The sequence below is a fragment of the Geotrypetes seraphini genome, chromosome 1 (assembly GCF_902459505.1).
Source record: "Geotrypetes seraphini chromosome 1, aGeoSer1.1, whole genome shotgun sequence".
In the NCBI taxonomy this organism is placed as follows: Eukaryota; Metazoa; Chordata; class Amphibia; order Gymnophiona; family Dermophiidae; genus Geotrypetes; species Geotrypetes seraphini.
Window position 1 is genome coordinate 249427496 of NC_047084.1, and position 17606 is coordinate 249445101.

Here is a 17606-nt window from a genome sequence, read left to right on the forward strand (position 1 = left end):
ATGGGACTCCACCTTACTAATAGCAGCAGATCAGGTACGCAACCTGTACTCCACTGTGAATGTTTGCTTGTAGGCCGCTCTGAGCTACTAGGAGGATGGGATAAAAATCTAAATAAATAAAAATAAATATGTACTCTATGCATATACTCATCTATAATAATAAAATGCTAAGCGCGCATGCACACTCTTGCTGCGTGTTCCCTGAGATCTGATCTGTCGGGATTTGGCCACAAGAGTGCGCATGTGCGCCAGACAAGCCTCCCTGCTCTTCACCTCGTGCCGCTGCAGTGGGTCCTCTCACAAGATGCACCTGCATTGGAGAAGGATTCCGACGAAGGTGGCGATCGTGAGGTGAGCCGCCGTGGCACCTTCAAAATTAAAAATAAACTTCAGCCAGAAACGGCCGCAGTGTGGAGCGGTGGCTGCCGGGAGGAGGGCTTCGAGGCGAGGCGGCTGTCGGCAATTTGCTTTTCATCATTTCCTGTTGGAGCTCTCACATGATTGCTCGCCTCTGACCAATCCCGGCAACTCGCCCGTCACTAGCGTTTTCAGATTCGCGAGTGTTGACAGACAGAAGATGGTGGCAGAGTGGGAGCCTCCTCCGCTGGGGGATGGGGCAGCCGGACTTCGAGGAGCTGGAAGATGGTGCGGACCTCTTCACCAGCACCGTTTCTACCATGGAGGTGAGGCTGCCCGGTTCCCTCCTTTGGTGCCAGGGTGGTGAAGTAAGACCTTTTTAAAGCTGCAGCTGCTGTCACTAGGGAGTCGTGTGTGGGGTCTGGCCAGCGCGTATTCCCAGCGGTCACAGCTGTCTGGCTCTGTTTGGGGCTTCGCAGTATCCATATGTATAACACATATGCACACATACAAACTCCCGCCTGTGCTTCCCCCCCCCCCCCACTTCTCCCCTGCACAACAATTTCTGAGGGAAAACACAGTGCGCTTCATTGAGTTCAGTAGTTTTTACCTTGTGGACTTGGCCGATGCAGCATAAATACCAACCTTACCTTCTCCTCAAATTGACAGGGCTCATTCACTACCCAAAAACCTCCCTTCACACTCATCCAGTATGCTTCCGACCCAGACTCCTCCCCTCCTCCCACTACACATTTATTACTCGCCAATGTCTTAGCAAACTCACTAATCATATGTTCCCACTAAGAAGAAAAAAAAATTTAAATTGAATCAGGTTGGGCAGACTGGATGGACCATTCGGGTCTTTATCTGCCATCATCTACTATGTTACTATGTTAACCCAATTCCGTTCCTCTCTCCATCTGATTCACACTCTCCCAATCCCTCCATACACACTTATTTTCCAACCACTATTCCTGATCAGACACTCTCTCTCAGTCTGACCCAGATTCTCTACTGCCCTGGCTCCATGTGGCACACACACTTCAAAACTGTTTCCCATCCTTGACTGCTGTGACATTCACTCAATTGCTCTTTCCTTCCACTGCTCTGACAGACACCAAAACTATCTCCCTCCTCCCATCCAATTCATTTGTTTTCCAACTTCTCCCTCAGTGACCACTTTCAAAACTCTACCCTCACCCATTTTTTTTTACTGTATCTCCCCAACTGCCCTGCTCCCATTCCACTCCCAATCTGGCACACTTACTCGCCCGACTGCCACCTTTCCTAGGATTCAGCACACTCAATTCCAAGCCACTTCACTCCTCCTCACTGATCTGACACAACTGCACAGGGAAATGGAGGGGGAGGGAATGCTGATGTGGCTACTGCACAGGGAAGTGGGAGGGGGAGAGAAATAGGGGGCAGGGAGAGAGACAGATAATGGGAGGGAGGGAGACAGAAAGAAAAGAAGAAAGAGACAGGGGCAGGGAGAGAGACAGATAGATAGAAAGAAAGAAAGACAGTGGGAGAGAGAGACAGAAAGACAGACAGACATATCCTAGCAGGGGGGAAGTAAAACAAAGTGAGCAGGGCTGCTGCTGGATAAGGGGAGCAGTGAAGGGGTGGTGGTGGACACAGGGGAGGTAAAAGGAAGGGAGAATGGACAGGGGGAGCAGGCAAGCGGTGGTGGTGCACAGCCAAGGAAAAAGAAAGACAGAAAGAAAGAAAGACAGAAAGCGGCTAAGGAGAGAGAGAGAGAAATAGACAGACACACACACATATATTCTAGCACCCGTTAATGTAACGGGCTATAAGACTAGTAAATTTATAAAATATTTAGGTACATAGCATCTCTGTCCCTCCTCCAACAACCCAGGGAATAATGGCTTCTACAGTCTCTTCCCATTCAGCTATTGCCTAAAAATGTCTAAAAGAGAGAGAATACTTGTAAGCCTTTTTCTCAAGCTAGTGGGAAATCTGAGGACAGAGAACACATCCAACACTGTCATAATCTCTCCTGCAATCACTCCAGGTTGTAATGAAACATCCCTATTGCTTAAAAAAAAAAAGCCCTCTAGAGTAGTGTTTCCCAAGTCAGTCTTGGAGTATTCCCTTGCCAGTTAGGTTTTCATGATATCCACAGTGAATATGCATGAGATTGTTTTATATACACTACCTCCACTTACTTAAATTTTAAAAATATATAATTAAGGGCTCCTTTTACAAAGCCGCGCTAGGGCCTTAACGCGTGGAATAGCGCACGCTAAATTGCTGCGCGTGCTAGCCACTACCGCCTCCTTTTGAGCAAGTGGTAGATTTTTGGCTAGCGCGCGCTAATCCGGTGCGTGGGCTAAAACAGCGCACCTTTGTAAAAGGAGCCCTAAAAGGGGGGTTTTGGACAATGACTGAATTATAGGAGCAAAGTTGTTCAACTCAAATAAGCTAGACATATTGGTCTATGAGAAGACTAAACCCCTCTTCGATTAAACTGCACTAGCAGTTTTTAGCACAGAGAGCCGCGCTGAATGGCCCGTGCTGCTCCCAACGCTCATAGAGTTCCTATGAGCGTCAGGAGCAGCACGGGCCATTCAACACAGCTCTCTGTGCTAAAAAATGTTAGTGCAGTTCAATAGAAGAGAGGGTAAGCGTATGGCTCCAACCTCTGAGGCCTTTTTCCCCTGCTATATGAGCTGGTGTTCAATGCAGGTGTCCCCCTAAAATAGAGTGAGATATATTGTATGCTAATTTTCATGATTAAGTTCCTGCCAGTGTGAAATAAGTGGGTCAGAGATGACTCCTCTCAAAATACAGCAGTGCTCTATGATACGTGTTTTTATCTTACGTTTGGTTTTTCCTACAGTCCGCAAGGATAGATGATGATATAGATTACTAAATCAGTGTTGCATGTACTGTTAAAGTTCAATTTGTAGTTCTTACCAGTTCCTGGATGAGTAAAGATAGAAATACTCATGGAGTGGCGACATACTGAGCATGATCTGATGACCCCTCTGTAATGGGGGGTTTCGCCCCCTCCACCCCACCAAAGGGAGCGCAAACACTTCTAAATTTAATGGGAGGGTTCCCCCCCTCAAATCCCCCCCTTGGAGCGCTTACTGTAACTGTTTTAATCCGGCGCGCATAAGTCCTGCACACCATTGTTGGCACATGTTTGTCACGTGTATTTTAGTTAGTATACCGCATAATTCGCATGGTTGATGGCCAGAGTAAGCTCAGAAGTGTGGACGGAACCAATTTATCTCGTAAGTTCTTATTGCAAGAAAAGGCAATCAGAGGTATGAAATTTTTAAAACATTGGCGTAGCTCCAAAATGTGTCAATATTTCTTGATGATATTGCTGATGTCCTGTGAGAGGTGTGACTGTTTCACCATACAAAACAAATTGCCTGGTTTAGCAATCTTGTTCCCTGTTTTCAACAGATCTTCCCTATGGTGTAATTTGGAATGTTGATAACATTCACCAATGTCTTCTAATGAATAACCTCTTTGTATGAATCTGTGTGACATGACGAATGCTTGTTTTTCAAATTCAACTGGATTAGAGCATAGTCTCTTAAGTCTTAGGAACTGGCTATATGGTAAGTTATTTTTCAGTTGTATCTGATGGAAGCTTGTGTAGTGAACTGTTCTCAGTTGTTTTTTTGTAAATGGTAGTTTGAAAACTATATCTATCTTTCTTAATCATTATATCCAGAAAATAAATGAATTCATTGTGATGTTCTATTTTAAACTTAAGGTTGATGTCACATGAGTTCAGCCAGTCAAGGAATAGATGTAACCTTGTCATGTTCCCTTTCCATAAAATGAAAATATCATCTATGTAACGTTTGTACAGTCTGATTTCATCTTTAAAGTCATGTTCTTCCAAGAACTTTCTCTCAAAATCTGCCACATAGAGGTTGGCGATGTCCAGTGCCATGGATACGCCCATGGCCGTTCCCTTAATTTGCAAGTAAAATTTGCCTTCAAAACAAAAGTAATTTTCTGTTAATGTTATTGTTTAGATCACATATGGAAATAACACATACAGATAAATAAGATTTAATTGTCTGCATACTAGGCCTTTTTGTCAAATGGGAATGCATCTTTAATTATCTTCAATAATTTTGTATGACCTCCTCCTTTGCTTGTGGTCTAAGAAGGGGTAAAAATGTACCTCAATGGAAGGTTTTGATTTCCTATTGTTTCTATTTAAATTTTTTGCTTTCCCTGTATTTCATGAAACAAGATCTATTCTTGTAAATATATGTGAAAAATTATAAATAAATAAATTAAAAACAAACAAAGCAAAACACATACAGATGACATTTTCAAATGTATGTACTTTATTTCCAAGGGAAAAACTGCTTACGAAAAAAGCAGACATGTTCTTTTTCAAAAGAAGTAATTGAAGAAGTGTGAATATTCGGTGTGCATGGCTCATAGTCCCTGAATTTGTGTTACACTGCCACCCTGTGGCATGTAGCTAGTTGATTTTGATAAGCTTTGTTTTACATTTAACAGGGCATAAAACCTGTATATAGTTAATTCACCTGACTCCCACTGGACATACCTTTTAACCATATCCTGACTCGGGATGTAATTTATTTTCCCAGATAAGAACATAAGAGTTGTCATCCTGGGACAGACCGAGTCCATCAATCCCAGCATCCTGTTTCCAACAGTGGCCAACCCAGGTCACAATTACTTGGCAAGATCCCAAAGAGTAGAACAGATTTTTTGCTCGATAGAGTAATCGATGCTACTGAAAGGGTTTTTGTATGTACCAACCCAGCGTGTGAAATATTTTCAAGTGAGGGTGGAATTGGAACGCTTTTTCCATTCCTTATTCCTTAAAGAATATTTTGTGCAGATTCCTTTTACACAATCGACCACTTCTATTGTTAAGAATAAGTCCAAATGGGTTCCACTAATTGATGTTAGTAGCACATTAGATACTTTCAAGTAGTTAATATTAAAAAATCTGAATTCCATTCGTGATATGAAAATATTTTGTAAAATAGGGCTCCTTTTACTAAGGTGCGCTAGCGTTTTTAGCGCACGCAGGAAATTACAATGCGCTACACCACGCACTATGCTTCTAGAACTAATGCCAGCTCAATGCTGGCATTAAGGTCTAGCGCGTGTGGCAATGTAGTGCGCGCTACTCCACGTAATAAAACCCTAGCGCACCTTAGTAACAGGAGTCCTTAATTACACGAAAGAATACAGGGCTCTCCAGGATCTAAGGAGGGATTCAAAGATTATTATCCGCCATGCAGATAAAGGTGAAGCGATAGTCCTTATGAATAAAGATTATCTTGCAAAAATGATTTGTCAGTTGACTGTTACCTCAGATTATGTAGAATTACAAGGAAATATGACAGATAGTTTGTTAAGGAAGCAAAAAATTAAAGAAGCAACACTTGGATAGAGGCTTTCTGACATCTCAAGAATATGCTTTTCTGAATGTGTCTTTTCTGAGAGTTCCCGTCATTTATTTGCTGCCTAAAGTACACAAAACCCTTATTAATCCACCAGGGAGGCCCATAGTATCAAGCTGAGGGTCTTTAATAGAACCGTTAATAGAATCGTTATCGATGTTTGTATATTGTTTTTTAAGATCAAAAGTGACAAAGGGATTTTCCTATATCAGAGGTTTTTTACACATTTTGAGTAGAATTACAGCTATAGAAATATTTCAGAGATTACATGTATATAGTTATTCTAGACATGTAATCTTTATACACAGTAATACCACAAGATGAGATGCTGATCGTTCTTAACAGTTGTTCAGGTAGAAGAGTCCATACCTTGTTTATTATTGAGCTAGCCACCTTGGCAATGAAGAAAAATTTATTTAGGTATGGAGACTGATTTTTTTCCAGCAAATCTCAGAGGTTTCTAGGAGGGCCCCTCTGTAGTAAATCTATTTATGTTGGCATTCAAGGAAAAGTGGAGTCCTCTTGCAAATTATGTGATCGGACGCACATCCCACAGCGACCATGCATGCGCAGACCATCCTCTTTACCTGTAGATGTGATCCGCACATGCGCTTGCTCTCTGCACAAGTTTGAGGTCAAAACTAAGGGGGAGGGGAGGCTGCACTTGCTGGCCCCAAGAGTGGACTTCAGGAATCACTTCAATTTTTTGTGCAGCGAGAATGGAACAGAACACGCTTTGCAGCCAGACTACGGAACAACATGGAGCAGAACACGCCTTGTGCAGCTGTCCCTCTCCACTCTCTCTATGCCCTTCATGATCTTATAAGTTTCTATCATATCCCCTCTAAGTCTCCTCTTCTCCAGGGAAAAGAGTCCCAGTTTCTCCAATCTCTCAGCGTATGCAAGGTTTTCCATACCTTTTATCAAATGTGTTGCTCTCCTTTGAACCCTCTCCAGTATCACCTTATCCTTCTTAAGGCACAGCGACCAATATTGGATGCAGTACTCCAGATGTGGGCGCACCATCGCCCAATACAACGGCAGGATAACTTCTTTCGTTCTGGTTGTAATACCCTTCTTGATTATACCTAGCATTCTATTCGCTCTCTTAGCGGTCGCTGCGCATTGTGCCGTCAGCTTCATTGTCATGTCCACCATTACCCCCAAGTCCCTTTCTTGGCTACTCGGCAGAAAGCAGGATAGTCGACAAGGAGGTGAGTGACTGAGCCTCAGGAGTTGCTTCATTTTGGATCAGCAAGCCCAATCGGTGTTCCTTCTTCTGTTCAGTAAATTGAGGGCTTCCTACTTATGCATGACATTTCCCCTCATTTGTATGTGCGGATCGGATAGGAACGGAGATTGATCGCACAGCTGTTTAGTGAATCAGGTTGGGAAATGATCACAAAAACCATCGGTACACAATCAGTAAGTTTTGCCAATCTAGCCCAAAGAGAGGAGTTTTTTGTTGATGAAGTGATTACCCTTTTTAGTCTGAGAAAGGTTTCCTTTCCAATGGGGTTCTGAGGCTTTTTCTCCAGTTTGTGTTCTATCATATTTGCAGGTTCAGCCTTTTGGAATGTGATTGTGATTAATTGTGCAAGCTGAGGAATTTTGGGGTGTTTTTTTGGAACCTGACTTTTTACCCTTCTCCACTGAGAATATTGATCATTTAATCCTACCCTCTGTTTTCTATCTTTTAACCAGTTCTTAATCCATAATAAAAGATATTACCTCCTATCCCATGACTTTCTAATTGTCTCAGAAGTCTTTCATGAGGTACTTTGTCAAATGCATTTTGAAAATCCATATACTGTACACAATATTGACTGGCACACCTTTAGCACATTGGTGACGCAAGATTTCCCTTGACTAAATCCATGTTGACTTGGTCTCATTAATCCATGCTTGTCTATGCTCTGTAATTTTGTTCTTTATAATAGTCTCTCTACCATTTTGCCCAGCATCAACATCAGACTTACTGGTTTATAATTTCACAGATCACCTATTTAAAAATTGGCGTACATTGGCCACCCTTCAGTCTTCGGGTACATGCTGGATTTTAAAGATACAAGTAATTACAAAACACTAACAATACTCTGCATGTTCATTTTTCAGTTCTAACAGTACTCTAGGATGCATACCACCATCTTATCAATGTATTTTTAATTTGTTTTTATTAATTTATATTGTATATCACTTAGTAAAAAAAGACAAGCGATTAATCAAATACCTATTAAATTTGAAACCTGAAGTGTGGCTTCAGCTCTTAAATAAAATTAACAGTGGAACTTCACACTGCAGATGATGTTTCCTGAGGGTTTGAATAACAAGATAGTGTGGCATATGCTATGATATGATTAGAACATTTGAGTTAGGGTTATTCCACGTCAAATGGACCAATTTTGCAAATCATCCATGTTCAGCCTCCTCCTAATTCAGTGTCTCTCAAACTTTCTCGAGCTGGGGCACATTAAAGGTAGTGACCATGGCTCGAGGTACCCGGAAATGCGTGGGCGTCACCGTGATGCCACCAAAATCCTACTATACTATCATATAAGTGCCATCTTCAGCCATAAGGGCTATTGAGGGTAGGAGATAGGTGGATATAGGTTTGGGGGGATTTGGGAGGAATCACCATAAATTATAAGGGGTTGTGGTGAGATGTATATCTGTCACCCTTTGTTGGAAGTTCACAGCAGTGCCCTCTAAGCTGCCCCACTGATTTATTGGGATGTCTATGTGGCCAGTCTATTACAATGCTGGCCCCTCCCACATCCAAAAAGTCTAGATTTGGATGTTTTCAACTTGGATGTCTCACACTTTCTACCATAATTGTAGTGGTTAGATTGTCTTATGGGTCTGGGACTTGGTCCTCCTCTCTATGGCTCATTAGCCCACTCACCACGCTACTTAAGACACCTTTGTGATGCTCTACTAATCTTTCCCATACTAGATACTGCTGTTTTAGAGTCAGGAATATACTCTTTTATTCATATTTTTGTGGTGTGGGAGGGGGTTAGTGACCACTGTGAGAGTGTGGAGGGGTTATTACTTAATCCCTCCAGTGATCTTATAGTCGGTTTGGTGCCTTTTTTGCACTTAAACGCTTCTAAAGCAGATCTAGATTGAAACAACTAAGTTCCATTTAGGATGTCCTGCAAAAGGTTTGATTATTACCGCAAAATGTCCAGGTCTAACCTGGCCCACAGCCTGCCCAAATCCCATCCAACTATGCCTTTAACACACCCCTTTCTGAGTTCAATGTTTTGGACGGTGAACATTCCTCAAAACTACTACTATTAATTATTTCTATAGCGCTACCAGACATATGCAGCGCTGTAGAGTCACACAGAAGACAGTCCCTGCTCGAAAGCTTACAATCTAAACAGACAAACAGGATGTCATGGATACAGTTAAGGGGAACAGTTAATCTGCTGGCTAGATTGGTGGGCAGTGGGGCGTAAGGTTATGGATTAAAGGCTATATCAAAAAGGTGAGTTTTCAGTCTAAGTTCTTTGTTTTGATTATCAGCACTTGGATGTTTTTCAGAGAAATGGTGTTAAAAAATGATTGACCCTGGTTGTCAAATATATTAGGTACACCACTGCTGTTGGGATATAAAATGGAAGGGAGGGGAAGAGAGATGCTGCACATGGAGGAGGGAAGTGAAAGGGAGAAGAAAAGGGGAAGTGTTGGACATGGTTGTGGAGCAGGAGGGAAAGAGAGATGGTGGAGAAAGAAAGAAAGAGGAAGAATTTCTGGGCATGTGGGGAAGAGAAAAGAATTGCTGGGCATGGAGGTGGATGTGTGGAAGGGAGAAAGATTCATAAAGAATGACATAGGGATATATTTGTCCCTGTACTTGCAGGATCTATCTCCATCCCTGTCCCATCCGTGCAAGCTCTGTCTTCACTTTAAGTGTTCAAGACCTGTGCAGATGAGGACAGAACTCGCAAGAACGGGACAGGGATGGAGATAGCTCATGCGGGGGACAGGGACAAATTTGTCCCTATGTCATTCTCTACGAAAAAATGCTGTTCAGTGGGCCTATCTGGTCAAGTTGAAATTGGCTTGACAGCAGCAGGCAGAAAGGTGCATTCTTTTACATTACATTAGGGACTTCTATTCCGCCTATACCTTGCAGTTCAAGGCGGATTACAAAAGAGCTAACTGGACATTTCCAGTGAAGTTACAACAGTATTGGTTGTTTTTTTTTTTTTTTTTTATTACAAGGGAGGAGAGGTAGCTGAATTAATTCCGGAAGAACTTGCAAATTGGATATTAAATCGACTGTACGTTACTGTGTGATATAACAAATAGATTACAGTTAGAATACAAATAAGATTACATTACATTTATGGCGCAACAGTCACAAGCTGGTGCGTGTTCCTCCTGTCTAGATTTAACATAGGCATAACATTAATTAATATGCATTTGGCTCATTTAGGTGCCATAAGAATTTTAGTGCCTGCGTTGTTTATACACACACAAACCTATGAATTAGTGTGTGCACCATTTGTTCCTGATAGCATCAGAACGCCTGTTCGGAATCATTTCACCAACCGTGGTAATTTCGGGTATCTATTGCTCAAATGCTCACCAAAGAAGACTGACCTAGTGAAATCAGATCATAGTTCTAACTTTTCCAACAGTTTTCCCGAAACACATAGTCCCACTTGCAGCTTTTCAAATCACGCCAGAAATATTCTTTCACTTCAACGTGTTACCATTTATTTCCTCAGTTGGCGCACTGTCCCTTTTACAACCTAGAGTAGCGGAGGTCACCCACCTGACCCGCTCATTAGAATGCGACGAGCTCAGGGCGTTCAAAGCCATCTACAGTTGCACGGAGCAGCTTCCTTGCAGTAGGGGGGCGCTGCAGAAGTACAGTTGCCGTCTCCTCGCCACTCTTTTGCGATCCAGTACGACGGAGCTACTCGCGTTCCCTTCTGCTTCCGGGTCAGAGGTGAGGTCGCGCAGCAACAACATCGAGCGCGAGCAGTCGCTGGACTAACGGATCTTGCAGCCACCAACAACCTGGAGAGAGAAAGTGTGTTTTATGTGGGAAAGACCCATCTGGCGGCCGTGCTCTGTTCTTCCTTCCTTCTGTCTGCCATGGCACATTTACAGCCTGGGGACCCACAACTCGTCTCCCTCATCGTCAACCAGCTGAAGAGTCAGGGGCTTTTCGACCAGTTCCGCAGGGACTGCCTAGCCGACGTGGACACCAAGGTAAGGTGGTGGTGGGGAAAACGGTGTGAGGCCGCGCGACTGAGGAGTAGAGGGATGGCCTAGTGGTTAGAGGTGCTGCTTCATCACCCTGAGGTTGTGTGAGTTCGATCCCAGCCTAGTACTCCATTGCTCCAGATAACTCAGCTAAACTGTGAGTCTGCTGGGACAGATAGGGAAAATACTTAAGAGTACCTGATAACTATTCAATGCATTGTAAACTGCTAACTGATTTGGGTGAATCTCTTAATGAAAAGGCTGTTAATAAATCCAACTAAATAAATAATAACTTTTACCAGAGCCACCTACTTTCTTCTCATGATCACAGTGCATGAACCTTCGATCTCTTCAACTTTATAGATATCCTGGACCTGTGCTTCTCTAGCAAATGCTATGGGTGTCTCATTGTCAGCCATTCTGCCCTGTCCATAGCCTTACCTAAGGTGCTGGAGCAGCATGTTCAGGAGTATGCTAATGCTTTCCTACAAGTTTTGCCTTACAGCTCTATGTAACACCCACTTCAGGTTGGCTCTGTGTCCGAGGCCCAACCTTGGCTGGATTCTCCCCGAAGGTAGTCTTTCTCGGTCCCTTGCTCAGTTAGTGCTCTGTGTCTCCACTTGGGGAAAAGAAGTGTTAGCAGATGGGTTCACACTCTTCTCCCCCCAGGAAAATTCCAAAAAAGCTTCTGTGAACAAGGTTGGTTAATAAACTGGTTTACTTTTAAGTAAATCAGTTATGATTAGGCCTATGTACATAGTTCAAGAACTATGTACATAAGGCTAATCTTTAAAAAAATTGTCCGGAATAGTTTTTAACAATTCCAATGCTTTCACGCTTAAACAATACAAGTGCAGCTAGTTTAACAGTGTTTATATTCAGATATTCAAAATCTTTATTTAAAGTCTCTTGAACCTTTAACTCTTAGTTCACGCCACTGCAGCTTTGATTTCCAAAGCTAGCATTTCAAATTGCCTCCTAAGCTCCATGGCCACCTTGCAGTCCTGTGCATCCTTTACTAGGAAGGGAGGTATGCTTTGTTACTTGAGCCACCCTAGAATCCACCTTCGGCAGCCTAAACAGCTAATGAAATTCTGGAGCATAAGAACATAAGAAGCGCCATCTCCGGATCAGACCTTCGGTCCATCAAGTACAGTGATCCGCACACGCGGAGGCCCTGCCCGTTGTATACCAGGCGTAATTTTAGTCACCCATATCCCTCTATGCCTCTGGTAAGGAGATGTGCATCCAGTTTGCTTTTGAATCCTAGGATGGTCGATTCCGCAATAACCTCCTCTGGGAGGGTATTCCAGGTGTCAACCACTCTCTGCGTGAAGCAGAATTTCCTGATATTTGTCCTGAACCTGCCCCACAGAGCTTCATTCCGTGTCCTCTTGTCCGTGTCAAGTTGGACAATGTAAATAATTTTTTCTGCTCTATTTTGTCGATTCTTTTCAATATTTTGAAGGTCTCGATCATATCCCCTCGTAGTCTCCTTTTCTCAAGGGAGAACAATCCCAGTCTCTTCAGTCGATCCTCGTATTCCAGTTTCTCCATACCCTTTACTAGCTTCGTTGCTCGTTTCTGCACCCTCTCCTGCAGTTTTATATCCTTCTTTAGGTTGGGAGACCAATGTTGGAGGCAGTATTCCAAGTGGGGTCTGACCATTGCTCTATAAAGCGGCATTATGACCTTCTCCAATCTACTCGTGATTCCCTTCTTTATCATGCCCAACATTCTATTTGCTTTCTTTGCCGCCGCCGCACATTGTGCTGATGGTTTCAGGGTCCTATCTATCAGTACTCCCAGGTCCTTTTCTTGTTCGCTCTTACCCAGAGATGCACCTGACATTCTATATTCGTATTCCTTATTCTTACTGCCTAAATGCATTACTTTGCATTTCTCCACATTGAATTTCTCACATTGAACTTCATCTGCCATTTCTCTGCCCATTTCTCTAACTGACACAAGTAGCTCTAGAGTACCTCGCTATCCTCCTGCGATCTGATTGCCCGGCATAGCTTTGTGTTGTCTGCAAACTTGATGATCTCACTGGATGTTCCTTCTTCAAGATCATTGATATAAATATTAAATAGGATCGGCCCAAGTACCGAGCCCTGGGGTACACCACTAGTAACTTTCTCTCAGTCGGAGAACTTCCCATTTATGCCCACTCTCTGCTTTCTGCTCTCCAGCCATTTGCCTATCCATCTGGAGCCATAGGGTAAAGCTTGGACATAGTCTTGACTACCCTAAGGGAGCCTTCCAGAGATTCACATTCCTCAATGACTAGAAACATAGAAACATGATGGCAGATAAAGGCTATAATGGCCCATCCAGTCTGCCCCTCCACAATAACCATTATCTCTTCCTCTTTCTAATAGATCCCACGTGACTGTCCCAGGCTTTCTTGAAATCGGACAGTCTCTGTTTCCACCATCTCTACTGGGAGACTGTTCCAGAAGAGGTGATGGAGATAGAGTCTGATTTCAAGAAAGCCTGGGTAATATCTGGTAAGCCTGGGTAATTACTCCGGTAATATCTGGGTTTGCAGGAAAAAGATAGTCTGAGCATTTGTGCTGCTCATTGCCGTGAACTGTGAGGTCAATGGCTGTTGAAGTTCCAGTAGCTGACTTATAATGCCGCCACACAGAGGGATCTTCTCCATGGTTGAGTGGGACTATCGCCTCCTGACTTACGGTCCCTGAAAGGGACACAGAGCTCTCCAGGCAAGAAACTGTGCTCTGGGATAATAAAGGCATGAAGTCTGAGCTCCAACCCTCCCAGTACTGGTCTGCCTGGTCACTCAGACTGGGCACCGGATTCCTTAGCAGCAGGGAGGTCTCCTGGAAAGGAATCTCTCTCCGGCCCAATGCTGGTGCACTCACAGGCAACACAGAGCATCCCAGACCCATCAAATAAGCTTTACACAGAAGAATAACAAAATCTGGAGTAAACCCCTGAACAGGATGCTCCATGGACCCCTTCAGGACCTCAGACTGGCTTCTCTTGTGCTTTGCCACTTTAATGTACAGTACTTGCATTTGCGTAATTTTTGGTAAATTAATTCCATTAATCCATTCATAAAGTCATGGGAATGTCTAAAATCAAGGGCTCCTTTTACTAAATGGCGATAAGAGGTTTCTACCATGGGTTGGCGAAGTAAATGCTCTGATGCTCACAGAAATTCTATGAGTGTCGGAGCATTTACCTTTCTGGCCTGCAGTAGAAACCTCTACCTGCGTTTAGTAAAACCCCCAGCATAAGTCTTGTCAGCCTTCCCTTTCCCCACTTTAATTTCTGTGGTCTTTGCTGGAGCATGAATTTTCTCTGTTTTGACAGCCAGTACAAGAGTTAAGAACATAAGAATAGCCATACTGGGTCAGACCAATGGTCCAGTATTCTGTTTCTGACAGTGGCCAATCCAGGTCTTAAGTACCTGGCAGAAATCCAAATACAAGCAACATTCCACTGTGTGGCACAGACTCATATGGAGTTTTGTGGTATAGCAAGAAAGAAGCTTCTGCTATGCTGAAAATAGAATTAATTAATTAAAGGGCCACATAACTACCCCAGGAGCCAGAAGAAAATTTCTAATCACCATACCAAGCTACACCTGGGATTTATTGAACTGTCTTAATGTTTAAATACTGTAATCATGATATAGAGTTACTCAGATAAAATGTTTGTTTGTTTGTTTGTTTTTTTTTTGCAATGAGCTGATATTTTATGTTTTGCTTTTTTAGCCTGCGTATCAAAATCTGAGACAGCGGGTTGACAACTTTGTGTCTAACCATTTGGCAAATCACACATGGAGTCCACATCTTAACAAGAACCAGCTGAGAAACAATATAAGGCAGCAAGTGCTCAAGTAAGTTGATAGCAATATAGAAACAGAAGAGCTAGCCCCAAGACTTGGAGCAGAGAGCTATAGCATGGAGGATCAGAGTATGGAGCTTGTGAGTGTCATGATGTCGGGGGCAGTGGAACACTTTTTTTGCTTGGAGAGTCCAAACAAACACATCTCTGGGCTTGCTCTAAGCTCTTTAGTTGCAAATACAATATTAGGCAGAATTTTGATTGACCATAACCCCAGTGATATATGTACTACATATGAATTAGTAGGGTTGGGAGGGAGAGTTTAAATATTATGATTTAAGTTAAATTGATAGAGAATCAAGTGATATTCTATAAGTTTAAATGTTATTTTATAATACACTTGTTGTAAGATGTAAAATGAATAAATAATTTAAAAAAAAAAAGTTGGCTAGAAAAACCTAAAGTTGGAAAAACCGTGGATTTGAAGTTTTTCCAATGAATTTGATTGTGTTTGATCAGAAAATAATTTTTACAAGTTATTTTAAAGCCCATCCTGGGGTCGCTCAAAGCCACTGATTACATAAAGCTCAGTTTTTCTTAAAATTTGCTCTTATTTTTGTTAATAGAGCAAATTTCTTGGTATTATAGCTATACAGTGCTCCCGCAGTCATTCGCGGTCAGCGATTTGCGGTCCCAATCATTCGCGGTATTTTCTGACCGCGAATGACTGGGCAGGAAAGAGCAGCCAGAGCACCGGCGAGTGAAGGAAATCACTTGTGTGCTCCGACTGCCTCTTCCTGCACTAAAGTTGGGCCTCACCAATCAGGAGCTGCGTGTCAAAGCAGCTCCTGATTGGTGAGACCCGACTTTAGTGCAGGAAGAAGCGGTCGGAGCATACTGCGAGTGATTTCCTTCACTCGCCGGCACTCCGGCTGCTCTCTCCTGCTGCCCTCTCCTGTCTCCCCCCGCTGAAAACCGTATTCACGATTTTTCAAGTATCATGGGGGTTCCTGGAACAACCCCCGCAAATACCGTGGGAGTACTGTAACTTTAATTTTTTCATACTCAGCAATGATACATTCTTGTACAATACCACTTTATTCCGGGATGATTGGGTTAATTCCGTATACCCACCAAGACTTTGTAGGAAGCCTCAAATTCCAGAGACTTGAGCTCCACCCCTTTTACCTCAGCACTGCCTTCTGAGGACTCAGTTTTTCTTCCTACAAGCCAGGCTGTAGGAGCTTATCTTTTCTGCTCGTGTTTATTTTCTTTATAGTTCACGGATTTTGCCCTCGTGCTGCAGAGGTTCCCTGCGGGGACAGCTTTGACTGTGGGAAATCGCAGACCTTTGGAAAAAGTCTGCTTCCAGGAATTCACTGTCTGTCAGTACGCTCTCTGGACAGCCTGTACTTGGGATTGGGGCTCAGGGACCATTCCCTTGGAAGCTTGTTCACCCCAGGTTCGTCCACTAGTGGATTGAGCGCAGGCTGTGTGGCTTTATGGAGGCATGCCCAGAATCAGGACCAGACTGCGTTCCTCTGCCAGGTGTCTGCATGATTTGTTCGAGGGTGGCAGAGGTCCTGGCCATGGATGTCTAGCTGATGGGGCAGACCGAAGATTATCCCAGGACAAGCAGGCAGCATATTGTCAACATGTGGGTGACATCATCCATGGAGCCCCGTAGCGGACAGTCTCGCAAGCAGACTTGCTTGAAGTACTTTCAAAAAGTTCACGAGTGCTGCACTGTGCATGCGTGAGTACCTTCCCGCCGAACGTAGGTCATGCATCTCCTCTGAGGTAAGAAGCACCTGTGTTTCTCAGCTCTGTCCGACTTTGAGTTCTGCCTTCTCGCACCGCGGCTTTTCTTCCTTAATTTGTTATTTTATTTTGTAGTCGCTGTGCGGCGCGTCTCTTTAAAAAAAAAAAAAAAGTTTTCCTCTTTTTTTCGTCGGTTCTCATCCGGCGGGGTTTGCTCAGGCCTTGCCGACAACCCTCCTTTGGCTGCGCCCATCTTTTTTTCTATGTCCCGGCCTGTTACGGGCTTCAAAAGGTGTAGCCAGTGTAACCAGGCGATTTCACTCACCGACCCGCACCACTGGTGTATTAAGTGCTTGGGACCCAAATTTTGTCCTGAGTTCTGCCCGCGCTGTGCTACCCTTCAAAAAAAGAGCTCTCCAGAGACGTCGTGTCCAGATCCAGCAGCTCTTTGGTTCCATGGAGCCGTCTGCAGAAAAGACCTCAACCTCGGTGGCGGCCTCGTCCGCCTAGTCCTCGACCTCGGGCAAGTCATCCTCGTCCGTGAAGGCCTCGTCTGCTGTGCCTCCTAAGGTCTTGTCCTCGGGCAAGTCTGCTCTTCCCTCCGCAGGTACGCTAGCTAAGAAGCCTCCAGCTAAGTATCAGGCAGTCCAGGCAACGAGTGCAGTCGTGCCAGCCTCTACAAGACTTCCTCCGAAGCGTGCCTCCAAAAATAGGGAATACTCATCCTCGAGGTCGCCCTCTGTGGAGCGCACTGCTGCACCTTCTAGACCAGAGACATTGGTCTCGGTGCCTGTCTTCGAGGACATGCTGCAAGCCATATTGACCAGGCAGCTCACCTCTGTCCACTAGGCAGTGTCACACCCATAAATGGACTAGATTCTCTGCTTGGTGTACTATTCATCACACGGAACCGCAATCTACCTCCTTGTCTTCAGTTTTGGATTACCTGCTGCACTTATCTCAATCTGGTCTCAAATCCACATCCATTAAAGTCCACCT

The 17606-nt window shown here is 43.8% G+C and overlaps 1 protein-coding gene across 4 annotated transcripts in view; it reads left to right on the forward strand.

Moving 5' to 3' along the window:
- Positions 1 to 10610: 10610 nt before the first annotated feature.
- The window catches only part of BOD1L1 (biorientation of chromosomes in cell division 1 like 1), a 425195-nt gene continuing 418199 nt past the window's right edge, over positions 10611 to 17606 (forward strand). For 2 of the 4 annotated variants that reach the window (XM_033949017.1, XM_033949024.1), the window contains exons 1-2: positions 10611 to 11033; positions 14774 to 14898. In XM_033949017.1, coding sequence (XP_033804908.1) covers positions 10917 to 11033; positions 14774 to 14898 — 242 coding nt within the window. In that variant the 5' untranslated portion in view covers positions 10611 to 10916. The remainder of the gene's footprint in view (positions 11034 to 14773; positions 14899 to 17606) is intronic. The other 2 variants (XM_033948998.1, XM_033949008.1) reach the window with 1 other exon arrangement.